This window comes from Triturus cristatus, chromosome 2_2 (genome assembly GCF_964204655.1).
Source record: "Triturus cristatus chromosome 2_2, aTriCri1.1, whole genome shotgun sequence".
Lineage (NCBI taxonomy): Eukaryota > Metazoa > Chordata > Amphibia > Caudata > Salamandridae > Triturus > Triturus cristatus.
The window spans coordinates 627,617,928-627,643,641 of record NC_140582.1 but is presented as its reverse complement, the minus strand read 5'-3'; the positions used below and the strand labels follow the sequence as shown (position 1 = coordinate 627,643,641).

The window sequence follows — 25,714 nt, the reverse complement described above, 5'->3', positions numbered from 1 at the left end:
CCTCTTGCGAGTGTGGTGGTAAATGGCCGGGCGTCGACTCCGTTTCAGCTTGGGAGGGGTACTCGGCAAGGTTGTCCCCTGTCGCCATTGTTGTTCGCCCTCGCCCTTGAGCCGCTGGCTGCGTGGATACGCTGGCACCCGGATATACGGGGACTTAGATGGTCGCCTGAGCACGAGGACCGTATATCGCTCTATGCTGATGACATCCTGTTGTATCTTGCCTCACCCAAGAAATCACTTATAGTGGTCTGTGACGTACTCACATCTTTCGGTAGGAACTCGGGTCTCGTTATCAACTGGAGTAAATCGTATTTATATGTTCTTAGTGGCGAGGTTCCACCGATCCCTCGAACTTGTTCGATCCAGGTTGCTCAGCAGGGCTTCGTGTATCTGGGGATCTTTATCTCCATGGATTCTGCCGTGCGATATGAGAGGAACCTGCTCCCCCCCCTAGCGCGCCTGAGGCGGGATGTGGAGGGCTGGCGGAGGCTGCCGCTCTCCCTCGTTGGGCGTGCGGCCCTGTTCAAAATGATGTCTCTTCCCCGGTTCCTCTACGCACTGCAGAATACTTTGGATTGGGTACCGGCCAACTACTTTCGGGAGGTCGAAGGCCTCCAACGAGCGTTGCTGTGGGACGGGCGGCCGCGAATAGCTATTGCAAAGTTGACGCTCCCATGGTACGACGGGGGTATTGCGCTTCCAGACATCCGACGGTACTATTGGGCCACCCAGCTGAGTGCGATTAATCATGGGTTTTATGGCCCGGCCCTCAGCCCTGGGTATGCCATGGACAGGTGGTTGCTGCGTGGTGGTAACTATTACAGGGCGTTGTATTCGCGGTCCCTGGACTCGTCCCTCACGGGGCCCACTGGTGTGGCGGTGCGTGTGTGGAAGATGGCAACTGGCTCGCTGGGCTGGAAGGATAGGCTCACCCTCGCTACCCCGCTGTTTGAATCTGAGAGATTGGGTAGGCTTTGGCACACAAAAGGATTTGACAAATGGGACTTGATCGGCATCTCCAGGGTCGGAGATGTCCTGATTAAGGGGAGGGTGAAGTCCTTTGAAGAGTTGCAGAAGGAGTATGAGCTGGGGCCATCTGAGTTTTTCCGCTATATTCAGGTGCGTCACGCCCTCCGATCAGTCCTCATAGAGGGTGAGAAGGTGCCTGAGTCCTCTCCTTTGGAGGACCGGGTCCTTGATGGTCATATGCCCGAGAGCACGATCTCGCTCATCTATAAGAAACTGATCAACGTCCGGGCGGATATGCTTCTGGGGTTGAGGGACCAGTGGTCTAGGGATGGCCTCGAGTTGGATGACGAGGATTGGCAGTCTGCTGTTTCCTCTCCTAAGGAGGTTGCGATCCCGTCGCGTCTGAGGCTGGTGCAGCTTAAAATACTGCATCGAGTGTACGTGACGGGGCCAAGGCTGGTTCACATGGGATTCTCGGAGGACGGCCTATGCAGGAGGGGATGTGGTATGGTGGGTACTTTCCTGCATATCATTTGGGATTGTGGTGTCATCACGGAATTCTGGCGGAGAGTCCATGCAGTGATGGGGGAGGTGACGGGCATTGCTATGCAGCCGGAAGCGCCGTGTTGTCTCCTGAATGTCTGGGGGCCCACTGATCATAATGCGGCGCAGACCCAATGGGTGACTCTGGGTAACATGGTCGCTAAGAGAGATATAGCGCGATTGTGGGGATCCGTGGGCCCCCCCACATTGACCGCGTGGAAAGAAAATATGGACTGGAGTATGCTAAGGGAGAAGACGGTATATTGCGCTAGAGGCCGCCCTCGGAAGTGGCACGCCATCTGGGGGCGGTGGAACCAATACAGGGGGGGAATTTGTCTTGCCCCTGATCTGGATCCCCCCGAGGAACAGCTTTCCTCCTAACCTTCTTTCCAGCTCAGTATGGTTAATGGACTTCTTTGGCCTCTGCTGTCCCCCTTCTTCCTCTTTTCACGGTACTGTAAATGGTAGATGATTGGGGTCCTGCCTCCCCTGGGGGGCTATCACCATGGGTATTCAGTGTTCTTGCCTTGCTGGGGGTTGTTGTGTGTTTTGTGTTTATTTAAAAAATGGAATCTTTGCACTCCTCCTTCACTGTACTGTGGACGCATCTCTGTTCCTCTTTACCGAAGCTGCCGAACCTCCGGGTTGTCGGCTGAATAGCTGTGTCAAGACTTTTGAAAATAAAGGTTTTTAAAAAAAAAAATTTAAAAAAAAAAAATTGTCATTTACAAAACCTTTGAAATTCACTGAAAAAAACATAGGTTTCAGGCCTGATATAGTTAGGAATTGGCATTTAAAAAACCTTAGAAATTCACTGAAAAAACCATAGGTTCCAGGGGCGTTATAGTTAGCTGGACATTTCCCTCGTACAAAACCCTAGAAATTCCCCTGTTATAGTTAGTTCAGCTAACTATAACTGGCGCCCCCGCAATACACTGCTGATGACGTCACATATTACATCACTCATGACATGGTCAGTGACATCACTGATGATATCTGAAATGACATCACTGATGACATCACTGATGACGTCATCCATGTGATAAATTAGTGCTCTTCTCACACCTTTTGATATACTTGATCAAAATTTCAGACGTCAATTCTCAAAACCATAGATACTCCAATACCAATAACTACATACCCACTCATTGACTCTTAGATCTACACACACATCCATTCACTCACATGTACAGTCACCCATACTTAGTCACTCAGTACAGGACTATCAAATGCATTTATACACCTACATAGACACTCACACACCACCAATCATCCATAGAGGTACTCTCACACCTAGTCAGTCATGCAAATAATTAATCACACTCCCATTTACTCACCTATGCAGTTATACACACACAAGTTCACTAACTCATAAAAATAGTACCACATTCTTACGCTCTTATACAATCACTGATACAAGCACACACTCATCCATACAGCCACTCTCACAATCACACACTCTCACATATACCCACTTATATACTCTTACACACATATATACTGCCTTTCACATATGTAGTTACTCACACATGTACCACTGAGATATACATTCAATCACTAACACACCCATACATACACTCACCCAACCATACAGTCCATCACAGATGCACTCTTAAAACCATGCACCCATAGAATCACCCACTTACACATGTATGCACAGAGTCACACACACCCCACCCACACAGACACTCAGGCACCCATACAGATACTCAGGCAACCAATTAATAACCCATAGAGACACTCGTATAGCTATTCACAAAACCATGCAGCCGCTTATACACCAACAGACAGACAGATACAGACATTCACACAGTTTAGTCACTAGTCTGCAGTAAGATACGTTTAATGACTCACTTATAGAGTCAGTCACGCACCTACTAAATCATCCATTCACACACGTATACACCCACTGATTCTTCCATAGGTTTTTCCCTATATATATATTAAACATATTTAAAATTTACAGAAACACACACTCACTGGATGACGTCATCAGTGATGTCATTTCAGATGTCATCAGTGATGTCACTGACCATGTCATGAGTGATGTAATATGTGACGTCATCAGCAGTGCATTGCGGGGGCGCGAGCTATAGTTAGCTGAACTAACTATAACGGGAATTTGTAGGGTTTTGTACGAGGGAAATGTCCAGCTAACTATAACGCCTCTGAAACCTATGGTTTTTTCAGTGAATTTCTAAGGTTTTTTAAATGCTAATTCCTAACTATAACGCCCCTGAAACCTTTGGTTTTTTCAGTGAATATATATATATATATATATACATATTATCTACTGGCGGTCGCCAGTAGATAGTTATAGTTAGAACCGTGTTTCCATAGGAAATCCGCAACATTCTATTTGGAATAACTTTGGCGCCGGTTGACGAATCCTCGTGAAATTTTCAAAACTAATGGGGCGCTACGCTCCACTCCTACCCTGAAAGTCTCTGGGGGATTCGTCAAGCGGGGGCTGAGAAAAAAGGGGGGTCCCAAAACGCGTTTTCCCCATGCATTTTCCCATAGGACCTTTAGTCCGAGCTACAGCCCGAACGGCTGAACAGAATTACCTGAAATTGGGCAGAGAGGTAGTCCTCCGGTCAGGGATGTGCCTTTTGCAGGTCTGGTGTAAATCTGTTCAGTAGGTCCTGAGAAAATAGCATTTAAATCAATATATATATCTGTAAGCGCGCTCCGTGCGCTTACGGTAAGCTTACCGTACGGTGCCGTGCGCGAGCTCAATTCTGATTGGTGGTTACATGACTGTAAACATTCGAATCGGTTGAAATCAGAAAGTATCGACCGCCATTTTCTGTCTCTCGCACTGAAAAACAAAGGTTGATAACTTGAAAAGGGGGCAACGAAATGAGTTGCAGACCCCCTAGCGTTCGTCAGGGGGTTCACGAAGGACCAAAAAGTATGAAAAATAAATTTATTAATTTTTAAAAAAAATCGCGGAGTGCGCGTACGGTAAGCTTACCGTACGCGTACGGTAAGCTTACCGTACGCGTACGGTAAAAAAAAATAAAAAAAAAAAATAAATTAACAATCACATTTAACATTTAATATATAAATCTAAGGACCCCCAAGGGAGAAAAAAACAATTGATATTTTGTAAAAAATGGCGAGGCGTGCACGGTACGAAATGCGCAACGCCGGTGCTCGGTGCGCGAAGCGCACCTAGTGCCCGCACCGTGCGCGCAAAAATTAAAAATAAATACATAACTTAGCATTTAAAAAACCGTACAAATTCACTGAAAAAAACATAGGTTTCACACACGTTATAGTTAGGAATTAGCATTTAAAAAACCTTGCAAATTCACTTAAAAAACCATAGGTTTCACACAAGTTATAGTTAGCTGTACATTTCACTCGTAAAAAACCAATGAAATTCCACGTTATAGTTAGATCAGGTAACTATAACTTGCGCGACCGCAATGCACAATGTGTCATTTCAGATGTCATCATTGATGTCATGAGTGATGTCACTGACCATGTCATAAGTGATGTAATATGTGACGTCATCAGCAGTTTATTGTGGGCGTGCAAGTTATAGTTACCTGATCTAACTATAACGTGGAATTTCATTGGTTTTTTACGAGTGAAATGTACAGCTAACTATAACTTGTGTGAAACCTATGGTTTTTTAAGTGAATATATATATATATATATCCATATAGCCATTACATAATGTCTCTATGAACATATGCATTTATTATGTATATGATATCACAAGCATTATTATGGATGTACTGCTTTCCACTCTGATTCAGGCATGTGAATCTATGAAAGATACCCCAATACTGGAGAAGAACAAAAGTTATTTACCTGTAATCTGTGGTTCTCCAGTATTGGTATCTTTCTTAGATTCACATGCAACACACCTACCTCCCCTCAGAGGCTCTTTTATGCTCTTTTCACTTTGGATCACACTTGTGCGAGAAAATCTGAGAGCCTGAGCATCTGAGGAGAACATTCTGGAGGGTGCTGTCACCTGATTGGCGTAGTTTGGACTGTATATAATGACCTGGATGAGTCATAGAGGTGAAAGTTTTTTCCTTTTAGTTTCTAGCTACTTTACTTCCTGGTTCTATATTACCTATGGTATGGTTATTATGTGCATATTTATTGCTTTTTTATGTACCGTGGGACTCCCACTCCGAATGGGAATGATTCAGGCATGTGAATCTATGAAAGATATCAATACTGGAGAACCACAGATTAGAGGTAAGTAACTTTTGTTTGTCTCTGGGTGATTTATCCTTAGCCTGTGATTGAACTTCTTTGCTGCATTTTTGGAGAGATTGGGCGGGTAGAGAATGGTGAAGGCATGGTGACCTGAAGGTTCAAGGTCTTTATCCATTTTATTATTTCCTCTCTCCTTTTTAGATTGTATATTTCCTAACCTTGCCTTTTTTTTGGCCTTTTTTCTTCTTCGTTTCCTACCTTCCCCTGTCCATAGTGGGTAGTTTTAACTTTCGGATTAGTTTAGCTTTGTCCTACAGTTATTTATTTGATATCCCACTTGGCTGAACACTCCTTTGTGAATGTTATATGAGGAGAATAGGGGTGTCAGCCCCTTCAGTATGAATCAGTTCAAGATGGCCGCTCTGAATACTCCCTCGATCTGTCCCTGCAATGTGGTCCTTTTTTGCTTTCCATTAAGTATTTTTTTTTACCTAGAGCTGTCTCTGCTATGCAGTCCACTTTCACTTTACATTAAGTGGACCTCCGTTGGTGTAGTCCTGTTTCTCTGTTTATCAGCAGCTTAGATGAGTGGTCCTTTCTTTGTTATCACTGTGGGGATTAACTTGTATTGAACTCAGCACCATTTGTTGACAGGCTCCAATTCGCGATCTACACAAGGCAACCTCACAGGCATCAGCGAAGCATGATTAGTGGCCTAGCCTGACTCTGTGAAGAAGGTGGTCTGCTCCCTCAAAACGAACAATGATCAATTCATAAAAAGGTTGCCAATACTGCCGAGTGAGGAACACCTCCAACATACCAAGTCACAGCACTACCAAGTCACAGCACTCCATGTTCACTATGTGTGTTGTCCTTGAAACAATGCAACAGTGCTCCCGATGAGTAAACTCAACTACACCTATCATCTGCAGGCCAGCGCATCTGCAGCGACACAGATGCAAACCCACAATGACTCCGCAGTAAATCGAAAAGGCACGTTCACCTCATCACCGGCGTCAACTGCTGCCCCAGCGGGGCTCAAGGATCGGGATGCAGCCACAGTCCAGACGGAATGAACTCCCGGGGCCCAGAATGCTCCTCTAAGTAGCACGTCAAGGGCCAACAGAGGGCATCTGCATTAACTCCTGAATTTGAAGCTAGAGTCGGAGTACCAATCGATCAGGCATGCCGGCAGCGGCACTCACCCCCAGGGTCGTCCCACGATGAATCCTGTGCAACCGCCACTCAGGAGGCGGAATCCCCAGGCAGAGGCAAGTTGAGACGTTCACTGGGGGCCCGCAACTCGTCTCAGTCGGCACGGCACCTCAACACAACACCTTAACCTCCCGGGGTGGGAAGGGGGGGGTGGGCGGGGTGAGGGCGCTGAAGAACGAAGAGTCCCGAGCCTCAGGAGACGGGTCAAGAGGTTTGCCGGGGGCCTATCGCAGCAGCACGACATCTCAACCATCAGAGGCGAAGGGCTGCAGAACGTCGAGTCGAGACCCCACACCGCTCAATCAGAAGGGGTGCAGAAATCCTCAATGCCGGTAAGTCATGATCGGAACGTGAGATCCAGGGGTCTGATGCATCAGATGCAGAGTAGAGGCAAGGGCAGATGGCGGGGTTAACCAGGGATGTAACCGAAACATTGATCCCCAACCCACGAGCTCCTCCAGGGAGCTCCTACTCGGCGGCCATCTTCCTGCACAATCCTTCTATCCTCTGTGCAGCGGCGATGAGAAGGATTGTACTTGCCCCGATATGAAGCAGATCATGTCAGAAGAACAGCACATCCAGGGATGTGAGCAGTGCAGCACGAGCAGCCTCGAGAGGCAATGTGCTCCACAGCCACGCACCACCGCTGCAAACTCAGTCCAGAGGTTTTGTCTGGACCACGGTAATATGACAATACAATGGGGCATGAATAAGGTGCAAGTCCAGAGAGCACTACGCCGAAATGCAGCTTCTAACACAGCAGACACAGTTCGCCCAAAACCATGTTATAGGAGCTAAGACAGCTAAGGCTTCCTATATTGGCACGGTCATAGAGGCAGGTGATCAGTGTCTCACCAGGCAGAATGCAGTCCCAGTTTCCGCAGTGGGGAACAAGTATCCTGGCAAGACCTCAGAGTCAACAGTGGCTCAGAACTCAGTCCAAATCGGCAGAAATGGGAAGCGCGTATGATGCGAGTTATGACCTAATGTAGTGCAAGGGTCCAATGTCGCTTCCTCCCCAGTGTCAAGAAACAGTAGGCCATCTTATCAATCAGTGGTTATGCCACATGCACAGTCTCCTCTTTTGGTAAATCCAAATGCCACAGGTATGGCTAAAGGCGTGTATAGGCTACACCTTGCCGTCACGGTCAGGTCGTGTTCCGTGTCCTCACTGCCAGAAGAATAAAAGGGGGGGGAGGGGGGGGGAGAGGGAATGTGTGCATTAGCATTAGTTCCGGGCTCCCCTCCAAGGCGGCAATCACCAACGCCTTCACAAGGCTTCAGGGCCAACCCAGCCCCAACGGCATCAACAGTAATCGGGCACTCGCCTCAGGCTTATGCCTTCTGGGATAAGCCAGGCTAAGTATTAGCAGGTAATAGTAAAGGCAGGGCCCCCGTACTCAATGTGGAATTGAAAGCCGGGAGGTAGGCTGCATGTGTTTCACACTTGGTGGTCTGTGGCCTCCCGGCCCGCAACGAAACAAGCCGCCCAGCAAGCGGTATCAGCAGTGGCCAACAGGTGTCCTGTGCCATCTCTGGGGCCAGCGACAACGAAGAAGAGTGCTGCTGCTCCACAAGAGAGGGCGATTGCATACGGTGTCGTGGATAAATGTCAGATTAGAGGGGTGCGGAGCTCTGTTAAAGAGATTCCGCCATCTTGGCCTCTCAGGCCACGCCTTCAAGGTGGTGTTGATGTGGTTTTGAAAGTTACGATGCAGTGGTCCGGTGTAGTGCGAAGTTGGTCCCAGCATCATGTGAGAGGAGCAAAGAAGCGACAGTGAAAGAACTGATGCATACCAGAACTACTGGTGAGTGTTTAGTTGTGGTGGCCCAAACAAAAGGGAAGCAGTAGTGGCAAACGGCAAAATAAGGCAAATGTAAATCAAATGGACCATGCAGACTGCCAGACTTTGATATCCTCGTTGAAAATAAAACATAAAAGATACTCAAGTGCAAGATATGCATAACAAAAAGAGTAATCTTTAGCAAACGTTCAGTTGCAGATAAATAGAAGATGCTCTTTTGCAGTGTGAACCTGATATAGATTCACATAATGTTCCTTATTCCACCATCTTGAAGTTGTGTCTGGAATAACATAGGCGAAGTCTGCATGACTCATGATGACATTGATCACAAGCCCACAATGCCTCACCACCTGTCCATTATCTTCAGATTTCTTTTTTCAGCAGTTAGGTCTGGAATCATGTGAGTGTTTGGGTTCTGAAAATAGTTTAGAGAGTATTGGAAAACGTTGATTCCGTTACCAAAAGTAATGTGAAGTTTGTAGTCTGTTTTTTCTGCAACAGTGTTACTGAAGAAGCATTGAAGACTTGTACATGTGACAGGATTTCTTTTCAGGAGACTTAGACTGTTAGTTGTTTACAGTTCATGTGGAATGTTTGGTGTTAGATATTTGCTCTTTACATTTTCTTGAAATTTTCATTTTTTGCTTATGGATGGGACCAGTGGCCAGGCTGCCCTGGTTACACTTACATGTTATCTGCTGTTTATATAGTGCCAGATGTGTTACTTACTTTTTCCAGTAGGCACTTGTGTCCATAGCACCCTCATTTCACTATCCCAGGCCTCAAGCACCCTCTCAAGGTAAGGGTGTTGAACTCTTCTGTAAATATACTAAGTGATATGGGGTGGTGCACTGCTCAGTCACTCTGGGTCGTGCTTAGTGGACTTTCATCTTTGGTGCAACTACTGAAGCTCCAGTGGCTCTGGGTGGAGATTCGGTCAGCCTTGTGTTCTGCTCTTCTTCAGCTATCACCTTTAAGCCAAAATTAGAGTTAGCTCTGTCTCTTATTTAGCACCTCCTATCATGTTGGACGGTGGTACCTAGCAGTCCTTCAGTTTTATGGGCACTGCTGTCTTAGTCTGCCACAAGATGTTCAATATTTGGATCTCCTGAGAGTCAGTTTTACTTCCCCCATTTTATCATGTTTTGTCACTCTGGAAAAATATGACAGGATTGAGTAAGTGGTTCAAGGAAGTCCACTAGGAGACATGGTCCACCTCCTAGCATAGACAGTGCCTCAACCTTTCTAAACATCCACACTTTTGTGGCCTTTTAATTTGTGGAATTAATATTGCTTAGCCTTATTCTTAGCTTGTATCTCTCACATTTATGATAGTTCTCTGTTATGTGGTGTTCTGCAGTTGGTCCTTCCCTATTTATAATGATATTGGTATTAGTGCGTACTGTTCAATCGCATTTCCGTGCATAGAGTAACCTTATCTGCATTTTTATGAATGCCATACTCGTTCATCATTCAGTCTGTTGGCAGACTTATAATTATCTTCCCCTCAGAGTACCTCTACTGCAGTGTATTTCATGTGCTCCCAAAGTGAAATTTCTTTAAAACATTATGTTCGAGGCATATGAGCTGCAGATTGTACACTTAGCATAGATCGCCATCTGGTGTTGGGCCCGCATGTTTGCAGTTTGTTTTTCTTCTTGGACAGTCCTTGGAAGTCACGAGTTTGGTGACTCCTCCTTCGGTCCGTACTGCGCATGGGCCTCGGCTCCATCCTCAGATTGTTTTTTTCCGCCATCGGGCTCGGATGTGATACTTCGTGCTCCGGCTTCGAACTTCTACGGTTCCAGCCTCGACGGAAAATCCTCGTTTCTTCGAGTTTCTTCATCATCATCTTCATCTCTCGAAGCGGCACTTTTCTCCATCCCGTACATCGGCACCGGCCTTCGGGCCCTCCTCGACTCCGGTCCCGGCCGATGGAAAGGACTCCGTTCAAAAAGTGCCCAAAATGTGGGTCTAAATTTCCCCACACCGACCTCCATCAGGTGTGTAATCTTTGCCTCTCTCCAGAACACGAGGCCAGAGACTGCCCCGCCTGTAAGTCTTTTCGATCGAAGAAAACCATCCGGGATCGAAAAGCTCGACGCACCATGGCGCACTCATCGTCTGCAGCTCCACCGGACATCTTCGGAGACGGCGCCGAAGCTTCGGGGCAAACACACACCGAGCAGGAAGAAGACGTCGTCAGCGCTTCTGAGGCCGACGACTCCGACGTGGAGGACATCACACCGGCGCAGCGGGCCGTGAGTACTGTGCCCCCTCCCACCCCCGCGCCCAAAACCAAAGAGACTCAGGTTACTCCCTCGCCTGCCAGCCTGGGCAAAACCAAGACCAAAGCTTCGATCACCCCACCTTCGGGCCCGGTGTCGAAGCCTCCAAAGTCTCACGGCAGCTCGGGATCGAGCCAGCCGACGCCCGGTGCCGAAAAACAGCATCCGGCACCGAAGAAAGCAATATCCAGCTCGACTCCGAAGCCACCGGTGCCGAAGCCTGGACTCTCGGTGCCGACCAAACACAAACACAAATCTGTCGGCACCGACGCTCCGGCGCCGAAAGCTCCTTCGACGCCGAAAAAACCGGAGGCCCCAAAAAAGCATGGCGCACACAAACCATCGAAGCCCTCGGTTCCGAAATCACCGGTGCCGACTGACGATTCGGCGCCATTGGCTCTGTTTACACCAGACCCTTTACAAAAGACTCTGTCCAAAGATCCAAAGACTGGGCTATTGACTTTAATTATCAAGAAAAGACGCCTTGATACTCCGGCTCCTCCTCCACCACCCAAACGGAAGGACTCTGCTACTTCTCCCCTCAGAGTGCCCTCCCCACTACCGCCTCCCCTACCTCCTCCACCTCCTCCACCCCCTCCCCCTCCCAGGTCTCCGCCACCTTTACCTCACTACTCTCGGACCCCGTCCCCAGATCCGGATGACGGGGACCCGGACAATTATCCGGCGGACGCCCCAATGGATCCCACTCCACCAGGGACCCCAGACCCATGGGAGGATTACAATAACCCTGATGTACCCGATATTCCTCAGGACGACCTATACCCATCCAGGCCGTCTCCTCCAGAGGACTCCTTAGGGTTCCATCATTTAGTGCAGAGAGCAGCACACTACCATGGGGTGGACATGCACACTGAACCAGTGGAAGACGACTTCTTACTGGATACATTCGACATACAGGACAAATCCACTTCTATCTTACCCATGCTTAAGGGTGTCACCAAGCATGCCGCAGAGGTGTTCAAAGACCCTGTCAGGGCCAGGGTACTAAACCCTAGAATAGAGAAAAAGTATAAGGCGGCACCCACAGACCCTGCATACATTAAGGGCCCTGCTCCCTTAGATTCCCTAGTTGTCTCTACAGCTAGAAAGCGGGCTAACTCCCAGTCCTCAGGAGAAGCCCCACCGCCAGACAAGGAATCCAAACTCCTAGACGCGTCTGGCAAGCGCACCGCCTCTCAAGCTGCAAACATGTGGCGCATTGCAAACACACAAGCGCTACTTGCGCGCTATGACAGAGCACACTACGACGAACTTGAGGCTCTTATGCAGCACCTCCCCGAGAAACACAAGCGTAGGGCTCATGAGCTAATACAGGAGGGTAAACTCATTACAAACACCTCCATTAAGTGTGCCCTCGATGCAGCCGACACTGCTTCTAGAGCCATAAATACCAGTGTCCTGCTTCGTCGCCATGCCTGGCTCAGGATCTCAGGGTTTAAGCCTGAAGTCCAGGCGTCCATACTCAATCACCCCTTTGACCAACAAACTCTCTTTGGGCCCAAGGTAGACGAAGCGTTGGAAAAGATGAAAAAGGACACAGACACAGCAAAGTCTATGGGGGCACTCCAAACACAAGCCTCTAAACGTTCCTTTCGACGCTCCTCCTTTCGTGGCACAGGCAGAGGCTTCTCCACCGATAGCACCTCTACCTCCTACAAATCCCCTCCTCAAAATACCTTTTCAAAGGGCAACCAAAGGGGTGGTTACAGAGGCAACAACAATAAGGGCAGGGGCAAAACTAACAACACCCGTTCTGCCACCCCGCCCACACAATGACTTCCCTCCGCTCCCCCCAGACCATTCCACTCCGGTCGGGGGCAGACTACAAAACTTTATCCACGCATGGGAGTCCATAACATCGGACAAATGGGTGACCCAAATCATTCGGTCAGGGTACTGTCTCGAGCTAACATCTACCCCACCCAATATCCCACCAAGGCACCGCCCAATGTCTCAAGAACATTCCACACTGCTCAAACAGGAGGTACTCTCCCTCCTCCAAAAACACGCTATAGAGCAGGTCCCCATCAATCAGCAAAATCTAGGGGTTTACTCCCTATATTTCCTAATACCAAAGAAAGACGGGACCCTCAGGCCCATTCTGGACCTCCGGCCTCTAAATGCCTACATACATTCAGACCATTTCCATATGGTCACCCTACAACAAGTCCTCCCGCTCCTCTGTCAGGGAGACTTTCTCACAACCTTGGATCTGAAAGACGCATACTTTCACATTCCAATACACCCCTCTCACAGGAAATACCTCAGGTTCGTGGTGGACGGGCAACATTACCAATTCACGGTTCTCCCCTTCGGGGTCACCACCGCACCACGGGTGTTTACCAAATGCCTAGCGGTAGTAGCAGCACACCTCAGACGTCAACACATTCACGTCTTCCCTTACTTAGACGACTGGCTGATAAAAGCCGCGTCTTACCACCAATGCGTGCAGCATACAAACAGCACCATCCAACTGCTCCACCAGCTAGGCTTCACGGTGAACTACCAAAAGTCCCACCTCATACCATCTCACACAAAGCAATATCTCGGGGCCACTATAGACACCTCCAAAGGTATTGCCTATCCAAACTCAGCCAGAATCACAAGCATTCAAGCCTTACGCAAAACATTCCTTCCCCAACACTCTCTTCCAGCAAGAGTGTTCATGAAGCTCATAGGAATGATGGCGTCTTGCATCTTTATAGTGCCCCATGCAAGACTACACATGCATCCACTTCAAGAGTGCCTAGCACAACAGTGGAACCAGGCACAGGGTCAGCTGACGGATCTGGTGTTGGTGGACGGCCGCACACATCACTCTCTGCAGTGGTGGAACACCACAAACCTTTCCAAAGGGCGGCCGTTCCTGGACCCGGTTCCTCAGGTGATTCTAACAGCGGACGCATCGCTCTCCGGCTGGGGAGCGCACCTCCTACACCTCACAATGCAAGGTCTATGGACGCCACAGCAAAAATCGCTCCACATCAACCATCTGGAGCTCTTGGCGATCTTTCTAGCCCTAAAATCTTTCCAAAAACAGATTTCGGGCAAAGCAGTCCTCATTCGCACAGACAACATGACTGCAATGTATTATATCCAAAAACAGGGGGGACACACTCTCCCCAGCTCTCCCGCTTAGCCCAGAGCATATGGAGATGGGCAATTCCCCAAAACATCTTTCTCCTGGCACAACACGTTCCAGGCGTACAAAACACCATGGCAGATCTGCTCAGCAGACAAACGCAACAACTACACGAATGGGAACTGCATCCACAAGTTCTTCAGCCATTCTTCCAACAGTGGGGGCATCCTCAGATAGACCTCTTCGCCACCCACGAAAACAAAAAATGCCCAAGCTTCGCCGCCAGATACCCACACCCATTGTCCAAGGGCAATGCGATATGGATGAACTGGTCAGGCAGATTTGCATACGCCTTTCCACCTCTCCCACTAATTCCATTAGTGGTCAGGAAGCTACAACAGCACTCCCTCACACTCATTCTAGTAGCTCCGACGTGGGCCAGGCAACCGTGGTACACCACGCTACTACAACTATCAGTGGTACCACATCAAAAACTGCACCTATCCCCATGCCTCCTAACCCAGAACCATGGAGAAATCAGGCACCCGGACCCAGCTCAGCTCAACCTGGCGATCTGGCTCCTGAAATCCTAGAATTTGGATACCTTAACCTTCCCCCTGATTGCATGAACATCATCATGGAAGCCAGACGCCCTACCACTAGAGCATGCTATGCCGCAAAGTGGAAAAGATTTGTAATTTACTGCCGTAACAATACAATCAACCCTTTAGATGCATCCATACAGCACATTATATGCTATCTGCTCCATCTTCACAGGTGTAACCTGGCATATTCATCCATACGCCTACACCTAGCAGCGATCGCTGCTTATCTACAAAACAGACAGCATTTATCACTCTTCAGAGTGCCCGCTATTAAAGCCTTTATGGAAGGCCTCAAACGAGTAATTCCTCCCAGGGCACCACCTTCCCCTGTATGGAATCTAAATTTTTTTTTTTTTTAAACTTCTTTTTATTTGCATTTCAACAACAGTACAAACACAATACACTGCAGAATGTATAGAATCCAGTATAGACGAGACAGTCACCTCCATATACAACGATGTCCATAATGCCAATAGGTATCCACACAATAGTGCCAGAGCAAGACACAAGAGCAGAATCTCCCCTCGTCTCAGCCCCCAATACACCCCCAACATCTCCCACATCTTCAGCGTCAGCCGCTGCAACCCCTCAGCAATCTCGACATCTGTCTCCCCCCGGTCATCCGGCTCGAGGGTCAGCGCCCTACAACGGATCGAGCGGTGTTTGAAGCAACCACTGTGAGAAAGGGCCCCATATGTCCCGCGGGCGCGTGCGTGGTGGCAGGAGCTCCCAGAAGAGGGTGAGCTGCGTCTGGCAGTATACAACACTCTTAAGCCACTCCCTGATAGTAGGCGTTGTGGTAGCCCCCCAGTGTATCGCAACCTGGCACTTAGCAAGTAGGAGGAGCATGGCCGGCAGTCGGCGATGTTTAGGCTTGACCATATGTAGGATCCCCAGCAGTGCAGTCTGAGGGGTACATGGAATCGGAAGCTCCGTAATGAGACACACCAGCCGCAGCACCTCTTCCCAAAAGGGGGCGATCATGGGACACTCCCACGCCATATGCAAGAAGTCAGCGCCACGCGCAGTGCATTTCCAACAATTGTCCGTGTCTCGTAAGCCAATACGATGAAGTCTGCGTGGGGTGTGGTATATCATATGTATGTACTTGAAATGGATAAGCCGGAGTCTGTAGTTAGGGGATAATGTCTCAAGCATTCTACAGCATAGGTCCCAGTGGGCATCGAGAATTTCAGTTCCCAACGCAGCGCTCCACAGATCGCGCGCCGCCGGGGTCACCACTGGATGATCGTTTTGCATGCGGCTATATAGACGAGAAATCAGCTTGCGCCCCGATTCCACCTTCAGGACATTTTCCAGAGCCATCAGACTGGGCGGCGGCTCCGGGAATGTCGGGAACAGTGCTCTACATGTGTGGCGAAGCTGGTGATGAAGCAGGGCGTCTAGCGCCGTCGGGGCCTCCGCATCGCACATCTGCGGTAACGTGATGAAGACACCATCAGGAAAGACGTCTCCCGCCGTATGGAGACCCCGAGACGCTGCGCGTTCTCCCGTTTTCATGCTCTGTAGCGGGGGCCACATGGGGTTCCCGCGCAGAGGGATTGCCGACGTATAGAGAAGATCTAACTTGGCCCGGCGGCGCAGTCCGTCCCAGGCCCACTGAAGCGCACGCACCGTATCAACTTCGTTCCGCCTGCTCTTGTGTGGCGCATATAGGGCAGTGCGGAGCGGGAGCGGGCCAACCATGTCCGCCTCTATCGCCACATGTGGCTGATACGGCGTGGGGTGTACCCAATAGTGCAGGAATTGCGCCTGCGCACAATACGCATACAGCGCGAAGTCTGGCGCCGCCATGCCTCCCTGTCTTTGTGGGAGGGTGAGCGTCTCCCATGCTACCCTCGGCTGTCTACCCCCCCACACCAGTTCGATCATGAGCGATCGTATCTTGTTCAAGAAGTGTTTGGGCAAGGGGAGGGGGATATTAACAAAGAGGTAGAGGAGCTTGGGCAGTATGACCATCTTGGTCACAGCTATCTTACCCGCCAGGGACAGGGGCAGGTGTTTCCATCGGCCTACCCTTTCCTCTATCCACTGCACAGCCCTCCCGTAGTTCTCCGTCCACAGTTCCTGCATGTCCGTGCTAACCCATACGCCCAGGTAACGCACCGGCCCGTCCGCCCACTTCAGCGGGCAATCCGGCGTGAAGCGGGATGTCGCCTCCGTTAGGGGCAGGAGGACCGACTTCTCCCAATTAATAGTCACCCCTGAAAGCAGACCATACCTCATCAGTTCACTCGTCATTGGGGAGAGGTTAACCTGCGGGTCAGTCACATAAAGGGTAATATCATCCGCGTACAGTGAAATGGTCAGCGCACGGGATGAAAATCCAATTCCCCTGTTCGCATGATGTTGCCTGATCCGGGCTGCCAAGGGCTCGGTTGCAATCGCGAATAGTAGGGGTGACAGAGGGCAACCCTGTCTCGTGCCCCTACCGATGCCAAAGGGCTCGGAGACCAGCCCGTTCACCCTCACACGGGCAGTGATGTTGGTATAGAGCAGGCGAATATATCGGATGAACGCGACGCTTACTCCCATTCGCTGCAGCAGGGTGAACAGAAACGCCCATTCCAGGGAATCGAACGCTTTCGTGGCGTCCAATAGTACCACTGCGGCCTTGACATGAGGAGCCAAGTAGTGTAACACTCCGAACAGGGTCCGTAAGTTGTGGGTCGTGGAACGGCCCGGCACGAACCCCGATTGATCTGGGCGGATCATTAGCGGCATCACCGGTTGTAATCGCAAAGCGAGCATTTTCGCAAATATCTTTGCATCTGTATTTATAAGGGACAACGGCCTATAAGAGTCACAGCTCTGGGCGGCCTTCTCGGGTTTTAAGAGGGCAATAATGAGGGCCTCTCTCATGGACGCGGGGAGTATCCCAGACTCAGCCGCCTCATCGTATACAGCCAGCAGCCGGGGGGCGAGGATGTCAGCGTATTCCTTGTAGAACTGTGCCGGAAGACCGTCCGGTCCAGGCGCCTTGCCAGGGGACAAGGACCCCAACGCCTCCTTCACATCGTCAATGTCAAAGGGGCGATCGAAATAACCTTGTTGATGCGCATTAAACCAGATCAACTGAACCGTGTCTAAGTAATCAGCAACGTCTGCCGCGTCAGTCCCACCCCGGGAGCGGTATAACTTTTTATAGAAGGACCTGAACGTATCCAGTATCTCTGGAGGGGAGTGCATGGTGTCGCCCTGCGCCGTTTCTATAGAAGGAATGTAAGAGGAACCTCTTTGCGAGCGCAGCAGCCGGGCCAATGTTCTACCCGGGCGATCCCCTTCGCCATATCTGCGCGCCGCTGCGTGTCTGTGTAGAAATTTAAGCTCCCTGTCCGCCTCCGCCTGGTATTCCGTTAGGGCGGCGCGTGTGTCCGCTAGAGTGGTCGCTGAGGGGTGCGAGCTATATTGTACTTCTAGATTATGTAAGCGGTCCTCCAGTCTCTGGAGTGTATTTCTAATGGACTTCAGCACTCTAGCCTGTCCCGCAATGCAATGGCCCCGGATTACCACCTTGAACGCGTCCCATAGGGTGCCAACCGACGCCACTGAGTTTGTGTTGAGTTCAAAGTAATCAAGTATATGTTGGTGTACCTCCTCGCGGAATACCGGATCTAGCAGGGCCTGCGTAGGTAGCTGCCACGTGAATGGGGCGATGTATGGTTTGGGGACCCGTAGCACCAGTTCAACCGGACAGTGGTCCGATAGAGTACGCGCTCTGTGTTGCACGTCAGACGTCCAGGCTTGAATATGTGGAGTTGTTAGCCAAAAATCTAATCTAGACCACGCCTTTCTGTGTGGGGTGAAGCATGTGCCCTCGCGCTCGCCGGGGTGCAGGATTCTCCACGAGTCCAACAGGTTATATTCTTCCATTAGACCTCGAAGAAGATTTGCTGTTTGCGGATGATGCGTGCGCGCCGCACCGTCCCTGTCATTTTCCAGCGAGAGTACGGCATTGAAGTCCCCTCCCCATATGTACTCCCCCGCGCCAAGGGATTGTGCCTTTAGCCAGACTGTCCGGAAAAAATCCGGGTCATCCGTGTTGGGACCGTAAGTGTTAATTAGGATTATCTGTTTATGGAACAATTTCCCCAGTATTATTAAATATCTGCCCTCCGAGTCGGCAGTTACTTTAAAGGTTTGCCATGGTAACCCTTTGCGTATTAAGGTGGCCACCCCACGAGAGTAACTGGAGCATCCCGACGTGTGTACCTCACCCCACCTAGCATGTCGCAATCGGTCTCCCGCTGTCTGTAACAGGTGGGTCTCTTGTAGAAGACATATGTCGATGTGGTGTCTGGCCAAGTGCGCATGCGTCAACCTAATCTTGCGATGGTCATTAAGACCACGTATGTTCCAAGTCAGACAGCGTAACTCGGTCAATGGAGCAGTGGATAATAGTCCCTACGCAGCAGTGTGCAAACGTGCGGGGCTAGGGGCAGGGCGAGCAGCCGGGTATCCAGTGTACCAGTCCCGACACTTAGCAAGAGAGCGTGGATGTGTAGAGGCAACACCGAGTCGTCCATCAAAAGTGTATGACATTTCTGCAGGTTAATAACAACAAACAAAACAGTCCCCCCCACCCAACCTCCCACTCCAACCCCCCAATTAGGTTGAGATGCCGTACCCCTCCCCAATTTAACCCATAAAGAAGTCAGTTTCACGGGAATCATCCCTTCGAGGGCGTGGGGTTACCTGCACACTCCCCCATCGGTGAACAATAGGGTGGCCGAACATTCCACCTACCAAAGCCCCAAGCAGATCATACACAACAGGCAACGACTTATGCATCACCCTCAGTATTAACGGTGTCACCCGTGGAATCTATGTCAAAACATGAGTCTATGGGATCCCAGATGCAGCTAGTCTGTTCTACCGTCACCACCCACCATAGGCAGCAAGATATAAACATTCAAGTAAGCTATGGGTACTCATCCGCAGATTGACCTGACGCCATGCTGCACAGTAGTATAACAGGGGTCACAGAAAAGTCCGGCAGTTCATTCCACGTCGCTCAGCTGTTCCACCGGGGAGGTCGCACGACTTGCGCGCTGTTCCCCAGTCGTTCGCTCCGCTTTCCTGGCAAATTTCAGCGCCTCCTTCGCCTCCGTGAAGATCAGCTGCTTCCCTTTGTGGTGAATTTTTAACTTGGCAGGGTACAACATGGCATATTTGGTCCCCACTTTTTGAAAGAGTTTTTTGGCAGGTATGAATTCGCGCCTCGCTGCCTGCACCGCCTGTGTGAAATCGGGATATAGGGAAATGGCCATGTTCTGGAAAGTGAGGGCTCCCTTTTCCCGGGATAGCCGTAGTATAGTGTCTCGGTCACGGTAATTGAGAACGCGAGCCAGGATCGGTCTCGGTGGTGCCCCAGGCACCGGGCGAGGACCAAGTGTTCGATGTGCACGCTCGATCAAGAACATTGCCGACAGTTCTGCCCCAAATAAATCGCGGAACATGCCTTCCACAAATTGCTCCATGTTGCCGATATTTGTGGACTCCGCAATTCCGAGAATGCGCACGTTGTTTCTGCGAGAGCGGGCTTCCAAATCCTCATTGCGCCCACGTATTACATCCAAGACTTTGTCCATGTGCAGCAAACGTTCCCGGGTTTCCCCCAGGCCTTCCTCGCAGTCCGCAATACGCGTCTCAGCCGCCGTTAGCCTTTCCCCATGTTGATCGACTGTGCGCGACAGGCCCTCCATACGCTGTGCCATTGTGTCAAGTTTGGAGTCAATTTCCCTCAAACAGCCCTTTAGTTCACGGAACATACCCTTTATGTCGTCTTCTTGTGAGGGCTCCATCTGTGTCTCAGGGACCACTGTCTGCGATGCCGGCCCCATTTCCACGTTACGGGCGGATTTTCGCTCGAACTGTAGCCGCGGCTGTTTATTGTCCGGCTTGCCCATGATCCCGCAGGGGAAATCAGCCAGGGGGATCCGATGTTGGGGGCGATCACAGGCAAACACACCTCGCAGTCAAGTGACGCTTCCTCGGGAGGTCTCCCCTTGCAATTCCCAGGCCAGCGGCCGCGACGATCGGCCCACCACGCCGACAGAGAAGGACTAGGCCAGCCCCACCTCACGGAGAGCGCTGCTCGGGGCCGCTGCGTGGACAGGCAGATACGTCGACTCAAGGTATTAGAGGGAGCGGCCCATCACCCTCGCCCAGCCCTACAGCCGGGTCGCCAAGTCTCCCTGTCCAGTGGCGTGCGCCAACTCCACTTGGGCGCGAGGTACAAGGAGATTGCCGCCCTCAGTGGTACACCGATCTCCGGCCGCGTCGCCACCAGGCCTGTCGCGAGTGTTCCTCCGGCAGCAGTAGGCAACAGCCCCAACCCCAAACAGGGCCGGGAGAGCGAAGGACAGGCGACCTCTTCCAGCAGCCAGGCCAGCGCCGATCACTTAGGCTCCCCGGAGCGCGGTCCACATCGCGGCGGCTGCGCCAGCCGCGGCAGCACTAGCAGGCGGCTCCGCAGCGCTCAGGTCCTACCGGAGTCATCGTGGTGTCCTCGGGTCTCGAATTACTTCCAGGAGCGGTCCGCACGCAATCTCCCCAGGCTCCCGATGCGGCTCACCGGCCCCACGGGCCCCGATCTCAGCAGCGCCGCAGGTCCTCTCCGCCTGGTCTCCCCACGTGTCCGAGCGAGGGCCCCAGCCGGGGACTCGCGCTACAGCGACAGCCGACCCTCGGCTCGCGGGTTTTCCGGCAGCACAGCGCAGGGCCAGCGCGGCTGCAATACTGCACCGATTTCCTCCGCGGAAACTGCCGCCAGGTCCCCAGGTCGTCAACACCACGTTCCAACCGCTCTGGCTGCCCAGGCAATGAGGCAAACACGGATGGGTTGACGGATGATGTGTTCGGCCGGCAGAGCCCCGTTAAACGGCGGCCATCTTGCGGCTCGGCTCGGCCACGCCCCCCGTATGGAATCTAAATTTAGTTCTTACACGACTAATGGGTCCGCCCTTCGAACCAATGCTTAAATGTGAGCTACAGTTTCTCACCTGGAAAACAGCTTTTCTCGTAGCTATCACTTCCCTTAGAAGGGTTGGTGAAATACAAGCGTTCACTATACAGGAACCCTTCATACAAATGCATCACAGCAAGGTCATACTTCGCACAAATCCGAAGTTTCTGCCCAAGGTCATTTCCCCCTTCCATCTCAATCAATCGGTGGAATTACCTGTCTTCTTCTCGCAACCTCAATCTGTTGCAGAAAGGGCCTTACACACACTTGATGTAAAAAGGGCCTTGCTATACTACATACAAAGAACGCAACCCTTCAAGAAGACTAAACAATTGTTCGTCTCCTTCTCTCCACCACATAAAGGCAACCCCATTTCTAAATCAGGGATAGCTAGGTGGATTGTAAAATGCATACAGATTTGCTATCAAAAGGCAAAAAGAACATTATCTGTTCCGCCTAAAGCCCATTCTACAAGAAAGTTAGGGGCTTCTATGGCCTTTCTAGGGAATATACCCTTAGATGACATCTGCAAAGCAGCCACATGGTCTACACCGCACACCTTCACAAAACATTACTGTGTAGATGTGCATTCCAAGCAGCAAGCTAGAGTGGGCCAGGCTGTACTAAAGACACTATTTCAAACCACTGCAACGGATACCGGTGGTCGCCGCTAGGGTTGGGTACTGCTATATAATCTATGCTAAGTGTACAATCTGCAGCTCATATGCCTCGAACGGAATATGCTACTTACCAGTATGCATCTGTTCTTGGCATGTAGAGCTGCAGAGTTGTACACGCCCACCCGCCTCCCCGGCTACCTGTATCCGTTCCAGTACATCTTATTTAGATACTACACACATGGGTTTCTCACTGTGATTACCAAGCTCCATCATTTCCCTGTTGGCGAAAAACAATCTGAGGATGGAGCCGAGGCCCATGCGCAGTACGGACCGAAGGAGGAGTCACCAAACTCGTGACTTCCAAGGACTGTCCAAGAAGAAAAACAAACTGCAAACATCCGGGCCCAACACCAGATGGCGATCTATGCTAAGTGTACAACTCTGCAGCTCTACATGCCAAGAACAGATGCATACTGGTAAGTAGCATATTCCTTTTGAGTTCCTCTATTTTTGCTACATGATATCCAGAAAGTGTTTATGGTATTTGCTTTTTCCTCACTAATTAATACCATACATTCTCAAATCTGCTAATAACGCTAGTAGATACCAATAATTGTAGCCATACCATTCAATCTCCCTCTCTTATCTATGTAGCATTGGTGGCTGCTTTTCCCCCTAACCATGCATGAGGCAACTACTACAACCACCAATCGCCCTAGCATTACTTGGAGGGGCTGGAAGGATCATGCAGGGTACCTGTGCGAATGTCCATGAAGCTCGGTGACACCAACTGCATAGCAATGCTTTTAAAAGGCAAAATAAATACCTTTCTAAGAGATTTAATGTCCCCAGCATATCTTGAAAGCAGTGTTTAATATTTATTATAACAGAGAAGAGGAGATACAGGTCAAGTTTTTATAATTCCAAATAATGGTATTTATTTAACAGACCATCCACCTAAATGTTCTTCCCTAGACTACAGCTTACGTGAAATTAAAAGCAAAAGTGCTATTGAAGCATATTCGTACATGATACTTCTGATAGTGTTTTCCAGTTAACCCATTGACTCCTTTGAAAGGACTGAGGCTAAGAGGCACTGATTTGCCCTACTGTGTGGAAAGTAAAACAAAACTGTGTACTATTTAATTCTAATGTGCAGTTTCACTTTTTGTCCAGGCCCAACCTGTGCCAGTGAAGAAAAAGAATGCAGTTGATGAGAGGAGGAGAATGTCTGAGGTATAATGACATCCACACCCACCTCCTATCTACTTATGTTCAGGGTATACCAGTGCTCTACCCAATGTTTAAAATACTACCTTTCCTCTTTATTTTCTCCTGTTAACACCCTCTAACTTTTTCCTTCTCTTGGCATCCCTTTGCAGATGGATTACTAACCTGTAAAAGCTGTTAATGATGGTCAAAAACAATTAAAAGCTGTTTGTTTTTCAGGAAGTCTCAAAAAAGAAGAGATTTGATTTACTGGAGAAAGAAAAGAAACAACGGGAACAGGTACACAGAAATCCACTTTCTTTCTTCCGATTTGCATATTTGAGAAGTATGCATTAGTTAGGTTGTACAGTGAAGTTAATGCACAGTCTGATTTTGTGTCACAGGCTAATTTGATGAAAGCGGAGCAGATGAGGAGATTGGAGAAAGAGAGGGTAAGCTGTTTTTTAAAACATTTTTCTATCATTAAATGTTGAACAATTCTACACCTATCTAATGCTTCTGCTCTGGTACTTTTGGGTTTTCGTTGTTTCAGGGAGACAGGGAGTTAGTTGCTATTAACAAGTTTCAACAGGATTGACATTTAATGATAAGGTGAAGCGATTTATTTTCTTTGATAATTTATTCTTATTGAGTTTTCAAACAGAACACGGAGAAATCACAACAGGCAAAGCAGCATGACCAAGCAAAGACCTTATCACCACAGATTATTGGCACATTCATCCGGACAATCCCTGAAGTCCAAAATAGTCCCACCAATTTCCCCAGATCTTGCAGTGTTTATTGTGGCAGCCTCGCGTTGCATAAACAGGCTCTTCCATCTTCTCACACCAGTCCATCGCCCTAAGGCAAGCTTTCAAATCTGGAGGGGCGCTGGGTGGCGCACGACCAAGATGGCCGCACGCCAGTGAGGCTCCGGCTGCTTGGCTCCTTATCCTTCAATCATCCTCTGCCCCCTGCGCTTTGATTTGAAGTAGATCGGTGGGATTATCCATCTCTACATGCCTGCTGCCTCCGGTGAAATTTTTGGCTGGAAAGCGGTTCCCCGTATGGCTACCAGAGCTGCCTGAGCTGTGAAGCGGGAGCTGTTGGGGACTTGTCTGGAGCCCTGCCCGGCGCGGCCACTCAAGTGCCGCTGGTCCCACATGGCTGGTAGGCCGTATTGGAGTGAACGTGCCCTGCGGAGTGGAGATCCTCACACGGTTACTGCCGCTAGTTGCTCCTGCTGTCCTGGATGCCATTGCTGCCTGCTTTTGCCTTTTTACCGATGTGGGGACGGTGAGTACATTGCCAGCAACTCCTCGCCTCTTCATCGCGGCTCTCACTGGCGGGCCTTGGCGGGGCGGCGGGGGGGGTGGAGATATCTGTGATTGCCCGGAGTGACTGTTAGCGGGAGTCTGCGATCTCGCGCTGCCACCACCCCCGCGCACCGCTATTGTGACCTACTTTGGACCTTCACAGTGCTGCCGGCTTGCAGATTTGGCCCTGTGACACCGAGCCCTGTATTTTGCTCCTGGTGGTGCTGGGCCAGGCCTCTGGGGTGCTCCAGATCTGTCCGTGGCTGGTGCCTGGGCGGCTTTGACATCGGCGGGGCCTGACTGTGGTGGACGGGGAGTGAGCCGCCCGGCGGGCTCTCACTTCTATTGGCCCTTCGTCAATGCTGACCCCTGGAGGGTCCCCGGGGCAGTACTGCTACAGACTGATTAAGCCCCAGCGGCGCCGCCTGACTGCCTGCTGCGAGTGAGTCGGCCCCCCCGGCGTCGAGCTCTGCAAATCAGCCCGGTCTGTACTTGACCCGGCCTACACACTCTTGTCTGCCTGGTCCCAGGGTGGCATCGGATCTACGCATGGACATACGCCTGCAGGTTGCTGATTAGCTGCGGTCCGCAGCTTGGGCTGCCTCCTCATCAGCGGGGCTCAGAGGTGGCTGGTTTGGGGTGCGCAGCCGCCTCTGCAGGTGGACACCCCGCGGTGCCTCTATCATATTGGCCTTTGCCGGGTCGGTTGGCTTTTCACGTGGGCCACTGCGGTGGCTTGCATCCTCCCCTGATGCTTTGGGCTGATTGGGCCGTCCGGGATTACTGCGGGGGCGCGGTGGTGACTGGGTGCCCCGGGCATATTGGTGCTCCTGGTTGCTGACCGCAGCGGATCACTGCCCTCGTCCGC

At 50.4% G+C, this 25,714-nt stretch overlaps 1 protein-coding gene across 2 annotated transcripts in view; it reads left to right on the top strand.

The window, feature by feature from the left end:
• NEK1 (NIMA related kinase 1) overlaps positions 1-25,714 on the top strand; it is a 1,277,786-nt gene that overhangs the window by 338,656 nt on the left and 913,416 nt on the right. For both annotated transcript variants that reach the window (XM_085641815.1, XM_085641814.1), the window contains exons 11-13: positions 23,498-23,557; positions 23,771-23,830; positions 23,935-23,982. In XM_085641815.1, coding sequence (XP_085497941.1) covers positions 23,498-23,557; positions 23,771-23,830; positions 23,935-23,982 — 168 coding nt within the window. The remainder of the gene's footprint in view (positions 1-23,497; positions 23,558-23,770; positions 23,831-23,934; positions 23,983-25,714) is intronic.